The sequence below is a fragment of the Myotis yumanensis genome, unplaced genomic scaffold (assembly GCF_028538775.1).
Source record: "Myotis yumanensis isolate MYYU_CA2020_CCGP unplaced genomic scaffold, mMyoYum1.0.hap1 SCAF_11, whole genome shotgun sequence".
Classification (NCBI taxonomy): domain Eukaryota; kingdom Metazoa; phylum Chordata; class Mammalia; order Chiroptera; family Vespertilionidae; genus Myotis; species Myotis yumanensis.
The window spans coordinates 59,263,834-59,288,568 of NW_027223762.1; the positions used below are offsets into that span (position 1 = coordinate 59,263,834).

At 45.7% G+C, this 24,735-nt stretch overlaps 1 protein-coding gene across 2 annotated transcripts in view; it reads right to left on the minus strand.

Annotated features, from left to right (window-relative positions):
- Window positions 1-640: 640 nt before the first annotated feature.
- LOC139020103 (DNA-directed RNA polymerase I subunit RPA2) overlaps window positions 641-24,735 on the minus strand; it is a 30,049-nt gene continuing 5,954 nt past the window's right edge. For both annotated transcript variants that reach the window (XM_070429702.1, XM_070429703.1), the window contains 8 exons: window positions 23,441-23,612; window positions 22,181-22,462; window positions 20,332-20,465; window positions 13,082-13,252; window positions 11,898-12,054; window positions 5,721-5,917; window positions 5,011-5,264; window positions 641-3,584 (listed from right to left, as the gene is read on the minus strand). In XM_070429702.1, the coding sequence (XP_070285803.1) occupies window positions 2,702-3,584; window positions 5,011-5,264; window positions 5,721-5,917; window positions 11,898-12,054; window positions 13,082-13,252; window positions 20,332-20,465; window positions 22,181-22,462; window positions 23,441-23,612 (2,250 nt within the window). In that variant the 3' untranslated portion in view covers window positions 641-2,701. The remainder of the gene's footprint in view (window positions 3,585-5,010; window positions 5,265-5,720; window positions 5,918-11,897; window positions 12,055-13,081; window positions 13,253-20,331; window positions 20,466-22,180; window positions 22,463-23,440; window positions 23,613-24,735) is intronic.

A 24,735-nucleotide genomic window follows, 5' to 3' on the forward strand; every position in this document is an offset into this window, starting at 1 on the left:
TATAAATTTCTTGAAAAGATAATTGCTTAGAGCAAAGGTAATAATGTATTATGGGGTTCATCACATATGTATAGATAAAATGTGTGACAAAAATGTGTGGCTCAGTGATTGAGCGTCGACCTATGAGCCAGAAGGTCACAATTCATTCTAGGTCAGGGCACATGCCTAGGTTGTGGGCTCGATCCCCAGTAGGGGGCCTCCAGGAGGCAGCTGATCAATGATTCTCTCTCATCATTGATGTCTATCTCTCCCTCTCCCTTCCTATCTGAAATCTACAAAAATATATTTTAGAAAAATGAGCAAAAGATACATTTCACTGAGTAGATATAAATGCAGAAAAGCCCATGAAAAGATGATGTTAAACATTGTCAACCATTAGAGATATGCGAATTAAAACCCCACTGAGACATCATTTACACACCCGTCAGAACAGCCTAAATAAAACAGGAGCACTATCAAGTGCCTGTCAGGATGTGGAAGAAACGATCGATCTCATTCATTGCTGATGGGAATGTAAAATGGTCCAGCCACTTTGAAACAGTTTGGCAGTTTCTTCTAAGACAACACACCACCACCACATGGCAATTTAATTCTTAGACATTTGTCCCAGATAAATGTATGTTCACACAAAAACTGTACATGAGTTTTCAGAGCAGCTTTATTTGTAAACACCAAAAACTGGCAACAACCAAAATGTGCTCCTACAGGTAACTGGTTGAACACACTGGCATAGCCATACAGCAGCAAAAAGGAATGAACAACTGATATATCCAACAGCTTCAATGCATCTCAAGCAATTGAGTGGAAAAAGCCAACCTCAGAAGGTCACAAACTATGCTTCTATTTGTATAAATACTAGAGGCATGATGCACGAAATTAGTGCATGGGTAGGGTCCCTAGGCCTGGCTGGCGATCAGGGCCGATCCGTGGGGCGACTGGCTGGGCGATCGGGGCGGGGGGGACCCCCCCCACTGGCACCTGCCTTGGCAGGCCTAGTGCCACCTGTTTGCGGGCCCCGCCCCCACCTGTTGCCCCCTCTCTGCAGGGTGACCAGTAGGGCGATGGGACCCTGCTGGCACCTGCCTTGGCTGGCATGGGGCCTGCGGGCAGCTTCTGTGTTAAGCGTTGCCCCCTGGTGGTCAGTGTGCTCCCACAGCCAACCTCCTATGGCCAGCCAACTGCCATGGTCCCTGCGGCCAACCCCAATTAACCCCTGGTACTAAACCATTTGTAGATGACCTGCTTCTGAGTCGGGGTTTCATACTAGCAGAGCAGCTCCCTCGCTCTGAAGGCCAGCCCTCAACACAAGGGTTTGTCTCACTCCTGTCCTCTTCCTTCCTTGGGGGCCGCCTGCCCACCTGCCACAGTGCCAGCGAGGTGGAGGGAAGGAGGATCTCACTCCCAAACTCTCCCTTCCGCAGGGGCCGCCTGCCCACCCACTGTGGTGGTGGTGCGGTGGCAAGGGAAGGAGTGGAGGCGGGGAACTGCGAGGTGGCAGAACGCCTGCCCCGGTGACCATTGCCTCCTCTCCTGACACCACGAATGCACGAATGTTGTGCACTGGGCCTCTAGTAATAAATAAAAAACCAAAACAACCCAAAGGGGCACAGGAAGCTTTCAGAGGTGATGTTTATTACCCCAGATGGTGAACTATATACAATAAAGATGTGCAGTGTTTGTTTTTTTAAGTATGTTTTTGATTTAAGAGAGAGAGAGAAAAACATCAATCAGTTGACTCCTGCACAAACCCCAACTGAGGTTAAAACCTACAATCTGGGTTTAGTATATTTCTTTTTTTTTTTTAAATATATTTTATTGATTTTTTTTACAGAGAGGAAGGGAGAGAGATAGAGAGTTAGAAACATCGATGAGAGAGAAACATCGGATCAGCTGCCTCCTGCATACCCCCTACTGGGGATGTGCCCACAACCAAGGTACATGCCTTTGACCGGAATCGAACCTGGGACCCTTGAGTCCGCAGGCTGACGCTCTATCCACTGAGCCAAACCAGTTAGGGCTGGGTTTAGTATATTTCAATGAAATTGTTAAAAAATATTTCTACCTTTTTTCACTTTAACATGGACATTAGAAAATACAAAATCACACACATGGCCTGCATCATGTTGGGACTCTAGATGGACAATGCTCTAGAGCAGCAGTTGCCAACCTTTCAGACCTCTCAGGTCACCGGATGGTGACCTAGAGCAGGGGTGGGGAACATTGGGCCCTCAGGCTGTATAAGGTCCTCGAAATCATTTAGTCTGGCCCTCCCAAGGCATTAGGGGTGAGTTAATTGTTTGACCAAATACAGCAGGCTAATTTTTAAGTTGATAATTTTGTATGGCCTGCAAATGATGTTATAAATATCCAAATGGCCCCTGGCAGAAAAAAGGTTCCCCACACCTGTTCTAAAGGGACAATCAGTGATAGTCACCATCTACTGAGAGCAGCATACTAAGACCCTGGGGTTGGGAACTTCCCTATATATTTTATTCCTCAATGTAACGTTTTCTCGAACAAATACAGTGGAAATCAATTTCACTGGTTATTATACCAGAAAGACTCAGAACCTTGAATTCTTATTTGCCAGGTCTTGGTTGAGGGCTGTCACAACCTTGAAAAAAATTTCAGGGTAACATCTTTACTGAAGTTACATTTTGTTTTAATCTGACAGATCACCTAACCCAAAAGGCCACATCAATTAAATGACATCTAGTTTTACTTTGATGTTCATAGCTGCCAGTTCAGCTACAAAATACCGAAAAACATAAGGCACAGAGACAGTGTCGATAGTGTCACTACGATTGCACACAGTACAGTTGTATTTTCTGTTGCGCATGGCTGACCACGAAGGGGGTGGCTTCTCCAACAGCGGAGAGAGCAGACTGCCACACTTCACACACACATGGGCTACCGACCGGTCAGAACAGTTAAAGAGGCGGTCATGAAGGAGAAAAGAAGTTCCATGAGCTAACAGAGCATCCCTCTCCATTTCCCCAAAACGGATCCCACCCTGGACGTTTCTCCCCCCGATGGGCTGGTTAGTGACTCTGTCTCTGGCTCCGGTGGTTCTGACCTGGAATTTGTCTGAGACCATGTGGCGTAACCGCTGGTAATAAACCACGCCAATGAAAATATCTGCTTCCAGTTCCACCCCACTGATGCCACTGTACAGCCTCTCAGTGCCATAGAAGTTGTAGCCAGCAGCCTTCAACATCTCACCAAAGTACTCCAAGGCCGAGTTCTCCTCTGAAAAGGTGAAGGGTGTGGCATCATGGCAGAGACCATGCAGAGCTGCAGACTTGCCCGCCATGCTCTCGATTAACATACCAATAGTCATTCGGGATGGGAACCCATGAGGGTTGAACAGAATGTCTGGGACCATCCCACTTTCGGTGAAGGGCATGTCCTCAGTTGGCCACAGTCTGCTCAGGATGCCCTTCTGCCCATGCCGGCTGGCAAACTTGTCTCCAATGGTTGGGTTCCGAGGGATTCTCATTGTGATGCAAACACATTTAAATTTTCCACTTCCAGTGTCATTACTACACACTTTGATGTTGTCCACAATACAATTTTCTTTACTCCTAGGAAAAATTAAACCATATAAAAGGTCAAACCATTTCTTTAAGCTTATAGAGGCATATAAGTTTTATATATAACTAGTGCTTTATAAAGGATTCAAAAAACAGTCTTATCTTTCTTTTCCCTGGAAGTATCTATGAATAGGGCTGCTGGTTATGTTAACTACAGAACTCTGTTCCTCTGAACAACTATTATGAAAGTACTAAAGAACTGGGACACGAATTCATGCACAGGTGGAGTCCCTCAGGGTGGCCTGCAGGGATCGGGCCCAAACCAGCAGTCCAACGTTACTTGCTGCTCCCACTCATTCCGACCCCGCTGTGCCTGCTGCAGGTTCGGGCCCAGTCAGTCCCAATCGGGAGAGGCTCACACTGCAGCAGCAGTGCTTGCCAGTTGTGAGCCCTGCATCTGGCGCCCATCCCGAGGGGGGTGGGCGGGGAGCCGAGATGCGATCGGCCCTCTGGGCGGGTGGTAAGAAGCCCTTGCCGGCCCAGGATCAGGATCTGGATCTGTCCCACTGACGTTCACGCCAGTTTTCATGCCAGTTGTTGTGAGTCACCTAATGGCCACTTTTATATCGTTTCTTCCTTCCAGAATGTCTAGGGAGGGGAAGCAGCCGCGGTGCCTGAGGCTGACTTCCAGGAGGCCTGCAGCACTGTCGAGATTGTGCCAGCGGCGCCAGTCCATTGGTGCCTGGCCCATTCTTCAGAGATCGGACCTGCAGGACTACTGAGGGAGCGAGTGGCTGCTACTGGGCTGGTGGGCCGCTGGGAAGGGTTGGTCAGCTGAGCAGCGCTCTCGTTGTGGGAGTGCACTGACCACCAAGGGGCAGCTCCTGCATTGAACATCTGCTCCCTGGTAGTCAGTGCACATCATAGCAACTGGTTGTTTGTTCCTTAGGCTTTTATATATACTATAGACTAGAGGCCCGGTGCACAAAATTCGTTCAAGAGTAGGCCCTCGCAGCCCCGGGTTTGTCCAGAAGGGTGTCCGGACCATCGTTCTACTATTTGGCTATTCGGTCGATTTGCATATTACGCTTTTATTATAGATTATGAAGATCTACTGTTGAATCCACTCTTACAGATGTAAAATAAGCTAAAAATTTATTTTTAACAGGAGGTATGATAAAATTTTAGCCGGGAAATATTCCTAACATGCATGAGATGATCAAGTCTCAATAATATACTTTTAAAATAAGCCGGGAGAACTCTCACCAATTATAAGAGACTGACAAGTAGAAAAGCAAAGGGAGTATGACAGCAAACTTTGTCTCATTTTGTAAATGCCAATTCAGTTACGATTGAGTCAATAACAACTATCACTTCTTTTTTCTCCAAAAATTTCCTGTTAAAAGATTACTTTCAACAGCTCCCAGCAATTCACTAAGAATAGCCTTTAAAATGAGCACCTGGCACTGCAACTTACTTGTAGAACATCACAGAGCTCTCGCCAGTGTTGAGGTTTACATAGCTGTAATAGGGATCTCCATACTGCAGCTGTGCTCCAATAAATGGCAATCCATCCTCATCTAACTTCTGCACAGTCCGCGGGTCACCAGGTTTGACTCCAAACACCAGACTATCATCTCCTTGTTTAATTTTTTCAGAGAGATCTATGAACTCAGATTTGTAGACACTTCCATGGGCAAAACCTCGTTCCCAAGAAGCCTTATTCACAATCTATGAAGTGAAAGAATCAAGGGAGTGCAGAAAAATGAGGATTTTTCAAAATAAGACTGGTCATAATTATACTTGGTTTAGGTTACCTGGCATTCGATTTAAAATCTATCCACCTTTTCTCAGTCACCTACACTACTAAAACCCAAGCACTTAATTTATAATTAAATAGTCCAAACCCCAATCATGAACAAACACAAAAGGTAAAAATATCCAACACTACTTTATATTCACTCGACATTTATTCAACTACACAGGCGATATACATGAAATATGCATATATGAATATTTAGTTCATAACCCTCAAGGCTACCACTTTTCATTCTGAGTAGGGACTGACCATTTAACAGGACACTCACTCAACAAATACTAGGCACTTGAGGACACAGTGACCACACAGTAAAGTTAAATTTTAAAATTAAATATTAAAAGAATGGAACTACTCTTGGTAAAACTTACCATGGCATCTTCCATATCATAGCCAGTGTAAGAAATAACAGCAACGATGGCATTGGTCCCAATTGGATAGTTGTCCATGTCATAGTGATCATACATGCACGGCCTCACCAAAGGGCTTTGTGGGGTCTGAAGACGATACAGCTTATTATCGGATCGGTCTTGATAAGTGAGAAGTGGAAAGCCCATAGTTTGTTTACCTACAAAAGGAAAAACACCTTAGCCTTTTGTTTTTCCCTTGGTTATAAAGGTGATATTTAAAATTGGGAGCAACTAAATATTCACCATAGAGGAATGAACAGATCAGTCATGGTGGTTATGCTTTATAGTGTGAAGATGAACAAACCTGCATGTATCACAACCAGATCATGAAAACAGTGCTGAGAGGGAAAAAGGACAGAAACTCATTTAATATGATACCATTTATGTATATCTATATAACACACCCCAAACAATTCTATACCTGGTTTATGGACACATCTACACTAATAAAAGAGAAGCATGGTAATTAGCGTACGACCGCTACCCTTCCCATTGGCTAATCAGCATATCCTTATGCAAATTAACTGTCAGCCAAGATGGCTGCCGGCAGCCATGCACTGAAGTGAACAGGGAGGCTTGCCAGCTCCAGTGATGGCGGACTCCAACGTTCCCCGCCTAACTTGCCGGCCTCTCAGCTGTAACTCTAAGCAACTATGTTGCAAATACAGAAGCTAAACAAAACCCCAGAAACCGGTTTTCAGACAGCCGGGCTTCAGCCAGCCAGACCGAAACACTGTATTAATGTTTTCAGCAGCGGAGCCTCAGAGCTAAAGCTGGCCCAGAATAAAAAAGAAAAAAAAGAAAAAAAGGAGTGGTTGGGAGCTTCAGTCACCCGTCAGCCGGAAAACGGCCCTCAGCCCCTCAGCCAGCCCGGCCAGGCACCCCAGTGGGGACCCCCACCCTGATCCAGGACACCCTTCAGGGCAAACCAGCCAGCCCCCACCCGTGCACCAGGCCTCTATTCTATATAGTAAAAGGGTAATATGCCTCCTGGCACCGGGATCAGCGGAGCAGCGAGGCTCCCGGCACCAGGATCAGCGTGACAGGGGGCAGCGCCCAAACCCCCTGATCTCCCTGCAGCTCTGTGTGTAACAGGGTGCGGTGCCCCAACCCCCTGATCCGCCCTGCTCTGTTCGTGACAGGGGAAGGCGCCCCAACCCCCTGATCAGCCCTGCTCTGTGCCTGATAGGGGGGAGCTCCCCAACCCCCTGATCGCCCTGCGGCTCTGTGTTTGACAGGGTGCGGTGCCCCAACCCCCTAATCGGCCCTGCTCTGTGTGTGACAGGGTGCAGGGCCCCACCACCCCGCCCCCACGGGCCCTGTTTTGTGTGTGACAGGGTAGAGCCATAACCTCTCGATCGGCCCTGCCCTGAGTGTGACAGTGGTGGCACCCCAACCCCCTGATCAGCGCTGCTCTTTGGTTGATAGAGAGTGGTGTCCCAACCCCCCTCCACGGGCCTTGCTCTGTGTGTGACAGGGTAGAGCCATAACCTCCCCATTGGTCCTGCCCTGAGTGTGACAGGGTGCAGCGCCCCAACCCCCTGATCCACCCTGCTCTGTGTGTGACAGGGGGCGGTGCCCCAACACCCCTATCGGCCCTACTCTGTGAGTGACAGGGGGGAGATCCTCAACCCCCTGATCGGCCCTGCTCTGTGCATGACAGGGGGTGCTCCTCAACCCCCTGATGGGCCCTGCTCTGTGCATGACGGGTACGGAGCCCCAACCCCCCTTATCAGCCCTGCTCTGTGAGTGACAGGGTACGGAGCCCCAACCCCCCTTATCGGCCCTGCTCTGTGAGTGACAGGGTACGAGCCCCAACCCCCCTTATCGGCCCTGCTCTGTAACAGGGGACAGCGTCCCAACCCCCTGATCAGCCCTGCTCTGTACGTGACTGGGGGTGGCGCCGCAACCTCCCCATTGACCCTGCCTTGAGTGTGATAGGGGGCGGTGCCCCAACTCCCCAATCGGCCCTGCTCTGAGCCTGACCAGGGGCTGCACCTAGGGATTGGGCCTGCCCTCTGCCACCGGGAGCAGGCCTAAGCCAGCAGGTCGTTATCTCCCTAGGGGTCCCAGACTGCGAGAGGGCACAGGCTGGGCTGGGGGAACCCCCCCTCGTGCACAAATTTTTGTGCACTGGGCCTCTAGTATATAATAAAAGGGGGATGTTACTGGGGAAGAGTAAGGGTGTAAGGGGAGAGTAGCTATTATATAATAACTTAAAAAAATTTTTTTTTATTGATTTGAGAGGAAAGGAGAGGGAGAGAGATAGAAACATCAATGATGAGAGAAACACCATTGATTGGCTGCCTCCTGCATGCTCCACAATGGGGATCGAGCCCGTAATGCAGGCATGTGCCCTTGACCGGAATGCAACCTGGGACCCTTCAGTCCACAGGCCAACGCTCTATACACTGAGCCAAACTGGTTAGAGCTCTAATTACTTTCTTACACACAAAGCAAAATATCACTATTTGTTAATTCTGGGTACTGGCATACAGGGGGCAGGTAAGAGTCTTCTTTATTCCACTTCTCAGTACAGAGAATCAATTCAACATAAATGATTTTTTTAAAAATTTTAAAATTGATCTTTAGAGAGAGAGGAAGACACAGGGAGGGAGAGAGATATCGACACGAGCGCAAAACATCTATTGGCTGCCTCTTGTACACCACCTACTGGAGACTGAGCCCAATACCTGGGCATGTAACCTGAACGGGAATTGGACTGGCAATCTTTGGGTTCATGAGAGGACACTCAACCAACTAAGCCACACTGGCCAAGGCTCAACCAAAATGATTTTAAAAACTAAAATAAATATACATGCCTAGTGGAATTCTTTAAAATATAGAAACGGAGACTTCCAGCTTCCAGTTGTAGAGGGTTCCTTCTTCACAACCACCCTCAGCACATAAGACCCAGGGAAAAAAAAAAGTAACCACAAACAAATATATACACCACCTGAAGGTATTGTAAAGTAACCAAAATCAGTCAGAAACTAGAGAGGAATTTACATTCGGGCAAAAGAAACTGCAATGGGTGAATTTCCAGGTCAGGTTTTGTTCTGTGGTTTGTTTGGTTTTTTGCCTAATGACTCAGTGTAGTGGCTAAAACTTGGGCAGAAACTCATAGTGTGACTGGCTTTAAGAACCAAGAAACATAAGAGTTCACAGCACTGCCCTGACCTGTTTGGCTCAGTGGATAGAGCATCGGCCTGTGGACTGAAGGGTCCCGGGTTTGATGCCGGTCAAGGGCATGTACCTCAGTTGCGGGCACATCCCCAGTGGGAGATGTGCAGAAGGCGGCTGATCGATGTTTCTCTCTCATTGATGTTTCTAACTCTCTATCTCTCTCCCTTCCTCTCTGTAAAAAATCAATAAAATATTTAAAAAAAAAAAAAAAAGAGTTCACAGCACTACAGCAACTAAAAACTGAGGGGCTGGGGTGGGGCAGGAGGGAGGGTAGGGATTTCAGAAAGGAGAGAACCACACAGGGAAAGCCTTAAATTCTGCATATGAACCAATCCCAGATCTTTGGTGGAGTCCTGAATTATACATACATGGAACATTTCCAAGCAGCCTTCAAAAGTGACTTCAGCTGCTTTGTTTAGCTAAGTTATCTATCAGTTACATCTAAAAACCAATCCTCTTCAAAGGAACGTAACAGAATCCATGGTCTTCAAAACATATCACTTGTTCACAATGTCCATGATATGATCCAATATTACTAGATATAAAAGACACAGAGAATCAATACCCATACTCAAGAAAAAAATGCAGTGAATGGAGACATCCTGAGATGACCCAGACATTGGAATTAATAGATAATTATTTTAAAACACTGGTTGTATAACTGCTCAAAGATATAAAAGAAAATATGTTCACAATGAAGATGAAATTCTAGAGAAAATTAAAACTATAAAAAAGAAACAAATGGAAATTTTAGGCTAGAAAATGAAATATCTGAAATAATATGGTGGTTCCATGGTGTAATGGTTAGCACTCTGGACTCTAAAATAGAATAAAAAGTCTGAATATGATGACAGATGAATAAAAATGATTCAATGTGAAGATAAAAAGATAAAAAAAGAGAAAAGAAACCAATGGTTGATGGGACAGCAATGATTCACATACATGTTGCATAACTGAAATCTCAGGAGACAGAATGGACAGCAGCAATTTTTTAGAAAAAATGGCAGAAAACTTTACAAATTTAAAACAAACAGATTTAAGAAGGAACATCATATGTAGGCATACCATAGTCATTCTGTTACAAACCTAAAAATAAAGAGAAAATCTTAAGGACAGAGAAAAAAATAAAACTTTTTTTTTTTTTAAATATATTTTATTGATTTTTTACAGAGAGGAAGGGAGAGAGATAGAGAGTCAGAAACATCGATGAGAGAGGAACATCGATCAGCCGCCTCCTGCACATCCCCCACTGGGGATGTGCCCGCAACCCAGGTACATGCCCTTGACTGGAATCGAACCCGGGACCCCCTAGTCCGCAGGCCGACGCTCTATCCACTGAGCCAAACCGGTTTCGGCAAAAAAATAAATAAATAAAACTTAAAAACAGGGAAACAACCTAAAACTGACGACTTCTAATTAGAAATGAGAGACCAAGAGTAGACAGCTAGCCTGGCCAGACAGCTCAGTTGATTGGAGCGTTGTCCCATACACCAAAGGTTGCAAGTTTGATTTCCTGCCGGAGCACATAACTAGGTTGCGAGTTCGATCTCTGGTCAGGGTGAATATGGGAGACTGCCTATTGATGTTTCTCTCTCTATAAAAATACCCTTCTGTGAGGATTAAAAAAAGAGTACACAGCTCAAAGAGTATTTCATGTGCCAGAAAAAAATCTTGTCAAATCAGAATTGTATACCTAGTTCCTTCAAGGGAAGAGGAAATAAAGATATTTCAAACCAATAAAAACTAAGAAAATTTTAGCCAGCAACTGGCAACAGTGACAAATGCTAAAGAAAGTTTTCAGGCCTAAGGGAAATTACACTCCAGGAAAATGAAACCATGTATTTGATACAATTAGTCAAATCTGAATAAGCACTACGCAATAGTGTGGTACTACCAGGCAGGAATGAACAGCACTGGAGAGAGAATGACGTGGACGGCCTGTAGTCGTCAAAAATGGAATCTCAAGATCTCAGACCAACCCAAGTCGTTGAACATTTACAAAATTACCTTTCTTCAAAAGTGTCAATAACAAGAAAGACAAAGAAAGACTAAAGTTATGTTCTAACTTAAAGAAGATTAAAGAGATAACGGAATACAATGTGAGATTTTGGACTAGGTGCTACACAGAAAAAACTGCCAGAAACCCTATTTATGGCCAACCAGTATGGTTCAGTGGTTGAGCATTGCCCTATAAACCAGGAGGTCACAGTTTGATTCTCAGTCAGGGCACATGCCCAGGTTGCAGGCTTGATCCCCAATAGGGGGCGTGCAGGAGACAGCTGATAAATGATGCTCTCATCATTGATATTTCTATCTCTCTGTCCCTCTCCCTTCCTCTCTGAAATCTATAAAAATATATTAAAAACGAAACAAACAAAAACCCCCTATTTTTGGTACAACTGGTCAAAGTCTGAATCAGACCCATAAAGTAGTATGATAAGCCCTTGCTGGTTTGGCTCAGTGGATAGAGTGTTGGCCTGCAGACTGAAGGATCCTGGGTTCGATTCCAGTCAAAGGCACATACCCAGGTAGCAGACTCGATCCCCAGGGTGTGCAGGAGGCAGACAATCAATGATTCTCTCTCATCATTGATGTTTCTATCTCTCCCTTCCTCTCTGAAATCAATAAAAATATATATTTTTAAAAAAGTATAATACCAATTTTAAATTTCCTGATTTTAATTGTCCTTGTTTATACAAGTGAACATCCTTATTTAGATATAGACACTGAAATATTTAGGGGTAAAGGGGCATCAAGCCTGCAACTTACCTTCAAATGGAAACAGTACAAACAGACCAAAATATTAACAAAATGTTGATAAAGGGTTTATGGGTGTTCTCTGTACCAGTCTCACAACTTTTCTGACTTTGAAATTATTTCAAAGTAAAATAAGTAACAAAACAAACATGTCTCTTTTGTAAGTGTGGTTGCTACCATCCCCATGCCACTTACCCATCTGGCACTGGTACATGTTCCTTGGACTCTGGTTGTGATCGGAGAAAGGGATAAAGTTGGCGATCACACTCAGCAGGCTGTGAGGGAAGAGTTCCTGGTGGGTGGTCACTCCAGCAAAAACCTCATCCTCGAAGATGGCAATATTCATGAAGAGCTGGAGAGAAGGATGGATGCCAACACATTAACTCTTTCTCTCTGAGTTCAGTACTCAAAGACTTGAAAGGAACCTTCCCACCTGGTATAGTGAACACTGAAGGGACCCACAGGAAGCCTCAGTCAGAATGACCACTTGCCTTTCATACCTCATTATAAATCTACCCTAGACCAATTATGAAGAGGCATTTGAAGAAAAACATTTTTTAATTTTTATTTTTAAAATATATATTCTTTTTTTTATTTCAGAGAGGAAGGGAGAGAGAGAGAAACATCAATGATGAGCTAGAATCACTGATCTGCTGCCTCTTGCACGCCCCCTACTGGGGATTGAGCCTGCCACCCAGGTATGTGCCCTTGACCAGAATCAAACCTGGGACCTTTCAGTCCACGGGCTGGTGCTCCATCCACGGAGCCAAACCAGTGAAGTAAAGAAAGACATTTTTAAAGTAGTACAAAGTGCAGAGCTTTGCAACTGCAAAGATGCAGGGAAAGACTGTGCATGAGGGAATGGTCCAGCCTCAGCATCCGAAGGAGCTTGGGATGCAGGTGACGAGACACCAGCCTTCTCAGGCTCAATGGTAGGCGGAGTGAGGGGGCACATGAAAACTGCTTCCCGCTGGGCAGTTCTGGCTTTCTTTCCAGTGCCAAATTGTTATTAAACAGTAACACTTAAAGAAAGCAACAGTTGCCCTAGCCAGTTTTTCTCAGTGGTTAGAGTGTTGAGCACAGGCTTATGGACTGAAGGGTCACAGGTTTGATTCTGGTCAAGGGCATGTATCTGGGTTGCAGGTTCAATCCCTGGCCCCAGTCAGGGTGCATGTGTGAGGCAACCAATCGATGTGTCTCTCTCACATCAATGTTTCTCTCTCTGTCACTCCCCTTCCCTTTAACTTTCTCTAAAAACGAATGGAAAAAATATCCTCGGGTGAGGATTAACAAAAAAAAATAATAATAATTAACAGCTGAAGTCTGTGGAAGTTGCATATGACACAATCACATATACCCACCACACACAGTCCACATACCTGCTCCATAGTTCCAATCAGCTCTTCTTTGCCCAATTCCAAGTTTCGCACAGGCCGCACCAGCCTACAAGGAGTGGTGAAAAGGTATAGTCCTGGGTACAGACTTGGTTTTCCTGTCATGGGGACAAGGGCCACCTCCATCCAGGGAGGGATTCTTTTTTCTCTCAACACCTGTTTTCAACAAAAAAGCAAGTTCAAACCAGAATGACTAATATGTTTTACATCTACCCTGACACCCGGAAGCAGGCAGAATGGGGGAGGAGGTCAAATATGAAAAGTAGATCTTAAGAATTTACGTTCGTTATGCAGGTAACAGACATAGTGCCCTGCCAGTCTCATCTTCTCGGAGAATACCATTCACCCCACACCCAGAGTTGGCAAAAGCTCTACTTTCTTGGGGACTCAGCCTCACTATCAGGCAAACTGGTAATGAATTAAGACTAAGACTGTGGGAAAGGTAACTCAAGAATGTGCATGTAGCCCTAATCGGTTTGGCTCAGTGGATAGAGAGTCGGCCTGCGGACTGAAAGGTCCCAGGTTTGATTCCGGTCAAGGGCATGTACCTGGGTTGCGGGCACATCCCCAGTAGGAGGTGTGCAGGAGGCAGCTGATCAATGTTTCTCTCTCATCAATGTTTCTAACTCTCTATCCCTTTCCCTTCCTCTCTGTAAAAAAACAATAAATAAAAAAAAAAAGAATGTGCATGTAGACATACTAAACAAAATTCTGTTTTCTGATGTCTAAATTATAGAGTACTGGTTTTGTTTTGTTTTCATCCTCACCCAAGGATATTTTTCCATTGATTTTTAGAGAGAGGAGAAGGGAGAGAGAGAAACATCGACCAGTTGCTTCCTTCATGCACCCCAACTGGGGCCAGGGACCAAACCTGCAACCAAGGCACCAGCTTTTGACCCTGACCCCTCGGTCTGTGGGTCAACTCCCCAACCACTGAACCAAACCGGCCAGGGCTGGTTTTATTTTAAAATGTATTTAATGAAAAGGCCCTTCTACCTGGGAATTAAGAAGCAAAACAACAACAACAAACTTCTATTAATTAACTCCTGGATGAAAGGAAAAATACAAACCAAAATTACAGGAAATTTGAAAACATATAACAAGACCTATATCTCAGAATTTGTGGGGATTCACAAACACATTACCAATAAAAAAAATGAAAGAATGAACAAAAACGAATTAAATTCATAAATCAAAAGTTAAGAAACCTCAACAGAGTTAGAAAGCTTAAAGACTGATTTCCACATTAGAAATAAAGGTGTCTATGGGGGGTAGGGGAAGAAAAAAAAGGAAAAAATAAAGAAATAAAGGTGTCTAGCCCTGGCCAGTGGTTAGAGTGTTAGCCAGAGCACCAAAGGGTCCCGAGTTCGATTCCAGATCAAAGGCATGTACCTGGGTTGTGGCTTTGCTCTCTGCCCCCGGTTGGGGCATGTGTGGGAAGCAACCAGTCCATGTATCTCTCTCACATCAATGTTTCTCTCTCTCTCTCTCCTCCTCTCACCTTCCCTCCCACTCTCTCTGAAAAGCAATGGAAAAAATATCCGTAGGTGAGGATTAAAAAAAACAAAGAAATAAAGATGTCAAGAAAGCACCCTCAAAGCAAGTACCATAACCAAATGATCTCACGGGAATTCTCGCAGACCTGCCACCAGGTGGCCCAATGTTCCCATACTGCTCCAGAGCATTCTTTACAAATGTTGATTCTAAAAATCTTAATAACTTATTGACATTTGAGAAAGTATCAGTACTTCCTAAATAAAGAAAATAACACAGACAATAGGGTGGTGAATGCCTGGGGGGAATGCGGACAGGCTAGAAGGGGTCAATGGGGGAAAAAAGGGGACATATGTAATACTTTCAACAATAAAGATTAAAAAAAAAATAACACAACATGACCAAGTGGGATTTATTTCAGGAATTTAAGACTCATTACTCATTGCTATTATCAGAGAATGATCATTGTTAGGGAATAAATTAATATAATACACCTAATCTGTCTAAGGGGAAAAAATCTTATAATTTCTCTTCAAAGATGCCAAAAATTAAACACAGAATCCCATATGATCCAGCAATTCCACTTCCAGGTATACACTCAAAAGAATTGAAAGCAGATTCAAACAGAAATTTGCACATCCATGTTCATAGCAGCATGATTCACATAAGCCAAAAGGTGGAAGCAACCCAAGTGTCCATTGATGGATGATGGATAAACACAATGTGGTCTATGTGGTTACCAGGAGCTGGGAAAGTGTCAGGGCCAGCCTGACAGGTTGAGCCGGGCTGAGGCAGGGAGGTGGGAATTGAGAAAAGAAAGACAGGAAAGCGGGATCGGGAGGACTACAGCTCTCGAGGAATTGAAGCAAGTTTATTAACCACACAATCCTATGTATACACAAGATACTGAATAGGAGGTCTGTCAAGAGGAATGTATTCTTTGTTCCTCTTAATCTCTAAGGGAGAGACACAGCAGAAGGACAAGTTCTCAGTACAGCATATCTCAGTAAATAGTTACAGACTTCTTGGTAAGCCATGAAAGGCTGTTCTCATTCTACTGATAATCGCCATCCAAACAAGTCTGGGAAAACTGTGTGGTAAGGGTCCCAGCCTTGCTAGCCCCTTCAGGTGCAAGGACCTTGCCAGCTTACATCTGGCCCCCAACAGGAAAGGGCAGATGGCAAGTTATTGCTGAATGGGCACAAAGTTTCAGTTTTGGACAATGCAAAAGTTTGGAGGATGGATAGGGTGATGGTTGCACAACAATTTGAATGTACTCAATGCTATGGAAAAAGGTTAAATTTTACGTATAATTACAAAAACAACACAAAACCAACCCTACAGGGACTAGGGGGTCAAACTGATACAATCTATATATATAAAAGCCTAAGCAACCAGATGACCGGTTACTATGACGCGCACTGATCACCAGGGGGCAGACGCTCAACGCAGGAGTTGCCCCTGGTGGTCAGTGTGCTCCCACAGTGGGAGTGCCACTCAGCTAGCTAACCAACAGACGCCAGACGCTGGGCTCATGGCTAGCGAGCACAGCTGCGGCAGCGTGTGCCTTTCCTGTCTCTGCAGCAGCACTACTGAGTGGTGGCGGCAGGCGCAGTGGGGCCACGATGAGCAGGAGTGGTGCGGCGCCCGGACCCAGCCGCTTCGCACACTACTATATCCCTGAGGGATATTGGACTGCCGGTTTCAGCCCAATCCCCACAGGCCAGGCTGAGGAACCCACTGGTGCACGCATCTGTGCACTGGGCCTCTAGTATGAACATAAAAATAAATCATAGTAACAGAATACTCACAAAATAAAACAAATATCTATAAATCTGCTAATGTACATAAATGAATAAATAAATGGAGAAAGGAAAGCTCTCCCTTACAGAACAGCAACTAACAAACAGAACAAATGATAGGGTTAGAGAACAAATACTTGGCAACCATAACAGTAATAATTAACACAGCAAAGACTCATCAATGGAATAGTAATAATTCTGCAGAGAATGTAATACAAATTGTGGGTGAAAATTTGATGAGGAAAAGGGCTTCCAAATATTTCTCCACAAATTACTGATGAGAGAGAATCTCTAACAGTACAGTAGATTAACTTAAAAAATACAGCTGTGAAGTGATTGACATTAACATCACTGGTCATGGAACAAGCCAACATCACATGCCTCCTGAAAATGGTATTGTGAATCTCGCCATGAGGAAGTGACACATGACCATAATTCAGGGACAGTCTACACAATAGCTTACCTTTACTTTTTTTTTAAGTTTATTTTTAATTGTTGACAGTAACACAGATGCTCCCTATTCCCCCCACCCCCCTTCCCCCAGCATCTGCACCACTCCAGGCCATCATCAAACTACTGTGTGCCCATGGGCTATGCATATAAGTTCTTTGGTTAACCTCTTCCCCTTCCCTCCTTCCCACCCGAATCTGTCAGTCTGTTCCATGCATCCATGCCTCTGGAACTATTTTGTTTATTGGATTCCACATATAAGTGATATCATGTGATATCTGTCTTTTTCTGACTGCTGGCCTGTGCTCTTAAAAAAAGTCAAGACGTGAAAGGCTAGGAACTGTTCCAGAATAAAAAAGAACAGAGACATGACAACTACATGTAACACATGATTCTGGAGTGGGTCCCAGACCCGGAAGAAAAAATAGCTATAAAGGCCATTATTAAGGCAACTGGTGTAATCTGAGTGTCAGCTGTGGATTCCAGCAAACTGACCCTCCCTGAATTTGGTAAGTGTACTGTGGCTATTAAAGAGAAAAAGTTAGAAAAAATACACTGAAATTTTTATGGAAATGGAGACATGTCTGCACACTACCCTCAAATGGTTCAGAAGAAAAAATATATACATCCTATCTAATAAAAGAGAAACATGGTAATTAGCTGTACATCTGCTACCCTTCCATTGGCTAATCAGGGCGATATGCAAATTAACTGCTAGCCAAGATGGCGGCCGGCAGCCATGCACTGAAGTGAACAGGGAGGCTTGCTTGCTCCAGTGACTGCGGACTCCAACGTTCCCCGCCTGACTTGCTGGCCTCTCAGCTGCAACTCTAAGCAACTATGTTGCAAATATAGAAGCTAAACAAAACCCCAGCCGTAACCGGTTTGGCTCAGTGGATAGAGCGTCGGCTTGCGGACTGAAAGGTCCCAGGTTCGATTCCGGTCAAGGGCATGTACCTGGGTTGTGGGCACATCCCCACTAGGAGATGTGCAGGAGGCAGCTGATGTTCCTCTCTCATCGATGTTTCTAACTCTCTGTCTCTCTCCCTTCCTCTCTGTGGAAAATCAATAAAATATATTTAAAAAAAAAAAAAAAAAAAAACCCCAGAAACCTGCTTTTGTCAGCCGGGCTTCAGCCAGCCGGACCGCAACATTATATCAAATACAGAAGGTAAACAAAGGCCAGAAACCTGCTTTCAGCAGCCAAGGCCTCAGAGCTAAAGCTGGCCCAGAATTAAAAAAAAAAGAAAAAAAGGAGCAGTTGGGAGCTTCAGTCACCCACCAGCCGGAAAACGGCCCTCAGCCCCTCAGCTAGACTGGCCAGGCACCACAGTGGGGACCCCCACCCTGATCCAGGACACCCTTCAGGGCAAACCAGCCGGCTCCCACCCGTGCACCAGGCCTCTATTCTATACAGTAAAAGGGTAATATGCCTCCCGGCACCGGGATCAGCGGAGCAGCGAGGCTCCCGGTACCGGGATCAGCGTGACAGGGGGCAGCGCCCAAACCCCCTGATCTCCTTGCGGCTCTGTGTGTGACAGGGGGCGGGGCCACAACCTCCCTATCCACCCTGCTCTGTTCATGACAGGGGAAGGCGCCCCAACCCCCTGATCAGCCCTGCTCTGTGCCTGATAGGAGGGAGCTCCCCAACCCCCTGATCGCCCCTCGGCTCTGTGCGTGACAAGGTGCAGCGCCCTAACCCCCTGATCGGCCCTGCTCTGTGTGTGACAGGGTGCAGCGCCCTAACCGCCTGATCGGCCCTGCTGTGTGGGTGATACAGGGCGGTGCCCTCCGCCCCCAAACGGGCCCTGCTCTGTGTGTGACGGGGTAGAGCCATAACCTCCCCATCGACCCTGCCCTGAGTGTGACAGTGGGCGGTGCCCTATCGGCCCTACTCTGTGAGTGACAGGGGGGAGCTCCTCAACCCTCTGATCAGCCCTGCTCTGTGTGTGACAGGGTACGGAGCCCCAACCCTCCTGATGGGCCCTGCTCTGTGCATGACAGGGGCCAGCGCCCCAACCCCCTGATCTACCCTGCTCTGTGTGTGACAGGGGGCGGTGCTCCAACTACCCTGATGGGCCCTGCTCTGTGAATGACAGGGGGGAGCTCCTCAACCCCCTGATCAGCCCTGCTCTGTGTGTGACAGGGTACGGAGCCCCAACCCCCCTGATGGGCCCTGCTCTGTGTATGACAGGGGACAACTCCCCAACCCCCTGATCAGCCCTGCTCTGTGCATGACGGGGGTGGAACCGCAACTTCCCTATCAACCCTGCCTTGAGTGTGATAGGGGGTGGTGTCCCAATCCCCCAATTGGCTGTACCCTGAGCGTGACTAGGGTGGCATCACAACCTCCTGATCCGCCCTGCTCTGTGCATGACAGGGGGCGGTGCCCCAACTCCCCAATCGGCCCTGCTCTGAGCCCGACCGGAGGCTGCACCTAGGGATTGGGCCTGCCCTCTGCTACCCAGAAGCAGGCCTAAGCCAGCAGGTCATTATCTCCTGAGGGGTCCCAGACTGTGAGAGGGCACAGGACAGGCTGAGGGACGCCCCCCTCCCCGCCGAGTGCACAAATTTTTGTTCACCGGGCCTCTAGTCTATACTAATAAAAGGGTAATATGCTAATTAAACCGGGTCAACTGGCCATCTTACGGACATCTGACTTCCTTCTGGACAAAGCCATGGTGGTGGGGGCCGAGGCAGAGGCAGTTAGAGGCAAGATCAGGCCAGCAGGAGATTAGGGGAAATCAGGCCGGCAGGGGAGGGTAGTTAGGGGTGATCAGGAAGGCAGAGGCAGTTTGGGGCAAGATCAGGCCAGTAGGGGAGGGCAGTTAGGGGCAATCAGGCAGGCAGGCAGGTGAGCAGTTAGGATCCAGTGATCCCAGATTTCGAGAGGGATATCCCCAAATGGAGAGGGTGCAGGCTGGGCTGAGGAAACCCCCCCTCCCCCTCATGCATGAATTTCATGCACCAGGCCACTAGTATATTTATAAAGAGCACACAAATGATAATTGGTGGATCTGGGTAATGGGCATACGGGAGTTCTCTGTGCCAAGACTCTTGTTAGGAGGAAATTCCAAAGAATGTCCTTCTCCTTGAGTTTTTAAAAATATATTTTCAAGACCCAGATAGCAACAGGGTATGTATGACTTACATATCTAGAATATCTTAAACATTACTTGAAATATAAATTCATATTTTGATGCCCCCTACATGCCACTAGAATTTACAAAAAGTTAAAATCGGTTAGGTTAGCAGACTAGGGCCTCAGTGAAACTACTAAAAAAAAAGGTGTATGGGTGAAATATCTACCACTGACCCCAACCTCTGAGGCTATGAGGTCAGTACCAGGGGATGTCAGGTACTCTCAGAATGAGCTTCTGATCCCCAGGCCTATGAGCACTCTAGACTGCCTAGGACTAACTCATCAACTAGAAAAGGACTGAAACCCAAGATCCAGGGATAGAGCAATTCACAAAGACTCACGGTCACCTTAAAATGCCGGAGAGAAGCTGCAACACTAGCAGCAAGCTCCTTATCCACCCAGCCAACCATGACACCGTCCAGCAGGACAGGGTAGCACTCGGCGTAAGGTCGGTGAGGCGTTCCATCAACTGGAGTAACCCCTGGGGAAGGAACAGACAGGGTCATCACATCAGGATGCCTTTTCCAAACACATCAGGATGCCTTTTCCAACTTAGAAATTCCCTCCGGATAGGTCTGCAGCTGTACCATCATTTAGATATCTAGTTATCTTGTCTCTAAACCAGAATGTTTTTCATTTCTTAGGTTTCCAAATCATTTCAGCAAGGTCACACAAGAACTAGTGACCTGGCCTGTGGGGAGAGCAGCAGGGACAGGAGTGCAAGGAGACTTTCACTGTGCACCTTTTCTATGTTCATTTCTGAGGGTTGTAAATATAACTCCTCCCCAAAATCTAATTACACTTGATCGCCATTATTCAGATTCCCTATCTGCAAATTTGCCTACTTGCTAAGATTGTCTGTGATTCCAGTATCAACACCTAAAGGCGCTCTGGGGGGCCACTCTGAAAAATCTGCATCACCTGCGCACAGGCTCCCAGCTATGGTCACACGTCTTCCTGTCTCAACTCAGACTGTCAACAAGCGTCCTCTGGGCCACGTGGACGGCATGCTTGTGCCTTCTGTTGGCGGTTTCACTGTTTAATCGGCCCCTGAACTCTGCGCTGGCCAGTGTGGCTGAGCACAGACTGTGTAAGCCTCAGGAAGAGTGCGTGTTAGAGAAGCTGAGTGCTGCTGGCTGAGACCCCGATATTAGTGAATCACAACGTTAAATGAGGCGCCCCTGGGAGCAATGGCTCTTCCCTAAATTCGGGGTTAGTTGTGACTTTGTAAAACAGAATACCACAAACATCAAGAACCAACTGTAATTAAGTAAAAAAGAATACTCTCCCACAATCCATAATCCACCTGCTGAAGACAGCAAGTGTTTTACCAAGTCCACAGGTCACGTGCTTGGTGTTAGGCATTTTCCATTCTGTCTCCCCCCGGACCAGAGCCCTTCCCATCGCTTCTGCTTGGGATACACTCTCCACCTCTCCACAGTTTTTCCTCCTTTCTACCCTTTCCTGCACTCTGACATTTTAATCACTGGTGGCGAACAACATTTTTCCCTCGTGGACAGAGGACCTGCAGCACTTTACACTGGTTATGACCTCTGAATCTCGAGTAATTCTGAATTAGTTGGATTTCCTTCTGAAAGGCCACGATCTAACTGGCGGAATACTTTTAAGCAGAAATTTCCTGGCTCTTGACTCAATGCCTTTCTGGTTGTTTGGAATGCCTACCACCTGAATCCTATGAGCTGGAAGTTTTAGAGTGTAAATACGAATTCCAGTGGAGACCCCACTCAGACCAGCAAAGACACAGAAAACTCTGTCTCCAGATCCCAAGAGCGAAGAATGCCCAAAGAAAGGGCATCATATGTGTGAAGGTGAACCCGAACCCAGCACCACACCCAAAGAATAGCATGTAAGAGAGCCTTCCAGCAAAAGCAGAGACAGCCACCAGGCTCCCAGGAACAGGGCTGTGGGTCTGAGGACCTCCAGGTACAGAGTGGACAAGCTCCTTTTTAACTGTCTTCCTGCAAAGTGACACTGCTTCCAGCTTAGAGCAGTGGCCGACCCAACAGGTGCAGGGAGAATGACCCAAAGGTTACTCCCCATATTAAATGCTGTTTGAAACCAGCCCAGTTCCTGCACAGATGAGTAAAATCAATTCCTGCAGGAATTCTCTGCTCAGCCCCCAAGGCAGCATAACTGTGAAAACGTACACACAACAAGAATGGTACCGTCACATACCCAGGTTGCAGAGCAAAGCTGGAATAGACGCTGTGTACACAAACTGCGTGACCACCTCACATATGGCAGTTAAGTGGTTCATCAGGCCGCAGGGCTCCCCATCAGGAGTGTGCACGGGACAAAGGAAACCCCAAGACTCCGGCAGCAGCCTGCGCACCGTGGTGGTCCTCATCTTGGCAAAGTCGGCCCCTCTGTGCACACAGCGGAAATGGGAGAGATAGCGGATGAAGTTCAGCTTATCAGCCACGACACAAAGTCCAGAATTTTGCAGGAAGCCAAGACCTTAATAAAACAAAAGTCATTCAAAAATGGGCTCAACTTGAAAAAAAAAAGGTATATTTTTATTTGAGGCTCTGATGAAAAGCCTCAGAGCATACTGTAAGTCATGGAGTGGGTGATTACAAAGTTCACTAGCTCAGATGAGCAGGGATACTGTACAAAAAGTAGTAAAAATCCCCAGATTTCACAAACTGTATCAGCCTTTCCTGGTCCCCTATTTCCTCCACATCCTCCACTGTGGGGAAACCATAAACAGAAAACAAAATAGCAAGTAATTAAATGGGATTCATCAGACAGGCTGATTAACACACAAGCAGTTGTTAGTTCTAAAAAAATCTTTATCAGTAGTAGCATCTATTTCAAAACTGCAGATTTCTGGGCCAATTGCCACAGTTGAGTTTTCTAAGTCATTCTGATGCAAGTGGTTTAGGGCTGAGCCCACACAAGAACCCTCTCAGACCACCTGTCCATGTGACCTTCCTCAGACATCTTTAGTTTAGACCAGGGGTGGGCAAACTTTTTGACTCGAGGGCCACAATGGGTTCTTAAACTGGACCGGAGGGCCGGAACAAAAGCATGGATGGAGTGTTTGTGTGAACTAATATAAATTCAAAGTAAACATCATTACATAAAAGGGTACGGTCTTTTTTTTTTTTTTTTAGTTTTATTCATTTCAAACAGGCCGGATCCGGCCCTCGGGCCGTAGTTTGCCCACGGCTGGTTTAGACAGAACTCTGAGCTGTCCTTAGTTTTCTAGGAGGCACAGGAAAATGTGATCATCAGAATTGGATTTAAACCATTCAGCACCTTGTCAAAAGCCCTTCAGACTGATATATACTTGTCAAAACTTATAACGTGAAATGTCTTTAGTGAAAGGGAAAAGTTCGCTTTTAAATAGAACCTCTCTTACTGATATAAACCTCCATTAAGCAAATAATTTGAAAAACACAACTAAAATGAAGCCTATCTATTTAATTTCACCTGTTTTGGAACGCAGATTCCCAGTAGCAAGAAGATACTCAAATGGTTTTGTAAGGTCTATTCCCAGACTTAAAATCTTCATCAAATTTTCACTGTTTATAGACATATTGGTCTTCTGAGCCTTCTTGTCCATACCTATTTTAACAGATACTAACCACGCTTCCATTTTTTCCTGAAATGAATAAATTACATGTTTACTTGAAAGGCTATATTGAAATTACCAATAACAGAAAACTTCTGCCTGATATTCATTTTTATCAGGGCAATTCTAGGCTGCTGAAAATTTTCAATCTAATTTCATGGTTAGATCAGACAGAAACAAAAGTTTTTATCTTTCAGTAAGAATTTAAATAAGCATTACTGACTAAATAAGAAATTAGGAGATTTTTTACTTTAGTCTTCTCCATCTTTTATCCCACTATGTTATCTATTAGATTAAATCATTTTAGGGATAATATTCAAAATATGAAATACCACCAAATGAACTTACTTATGAACTGATCTGTGCTAAGCCAACACTCTCTACACACACACACACACAGCTCTCGTGACTGACAGTTAACTATGCTCTGTAATGTTGCTGTGAACACTGAATTAGCAGGTACTAAACCTTTGCTCCTAGGTACAGACAGGATTAGGTTCCCCCAAGTCTCAAGTCACAACATTCTCGTCAACTGAGAAATACGTAAGCTGATTTTGTGTGTGTTTCTGTTGAAAGATACCTTGTTTTATGTTGCTGATGTACTACCATCGGCCTCACAGCCAGCAGCACTGTAACTCGTGACTGACAAAGCTCATCTAACGCTCATATGTTCTCGTAAGGCACATCCAAGCCTTCGTGTGCTCAGCACCTCACACAGCACTTCAGCACTATGCTTGTGGGCCATTTTTTAACAACAAAATCACCAAGAAAAACACAAAAATGTGAAAAACATGGTACTAAATAAATAGACTCTCGTTCACAGCATTAGCTGAAGCAAGGCAGAGCATCACCTCCTAGACCTCAGCTGGGAGTGTGGGCATCAGGACACCCCAATTATTACCCCTCCAAGCACATCTGCAAAGGACCAGGAAAGCTGTGAATACTGATACTGGGCTTACAAGTAAACCTCAGTGAGGAAGGGAATTTGTAACAGGGACTCTGCAAAGGAGGGCTGACGGTCACTATATGCATACAGGCCACTTACACTTTATCATCAATGTCTGACCAAGATTTGATGCTGTCTTTACTTAGCTTACATGAAAATATCAGACATTTTTGAACCTGGTACAAGCTAGGACGTTTGATTCTGTAC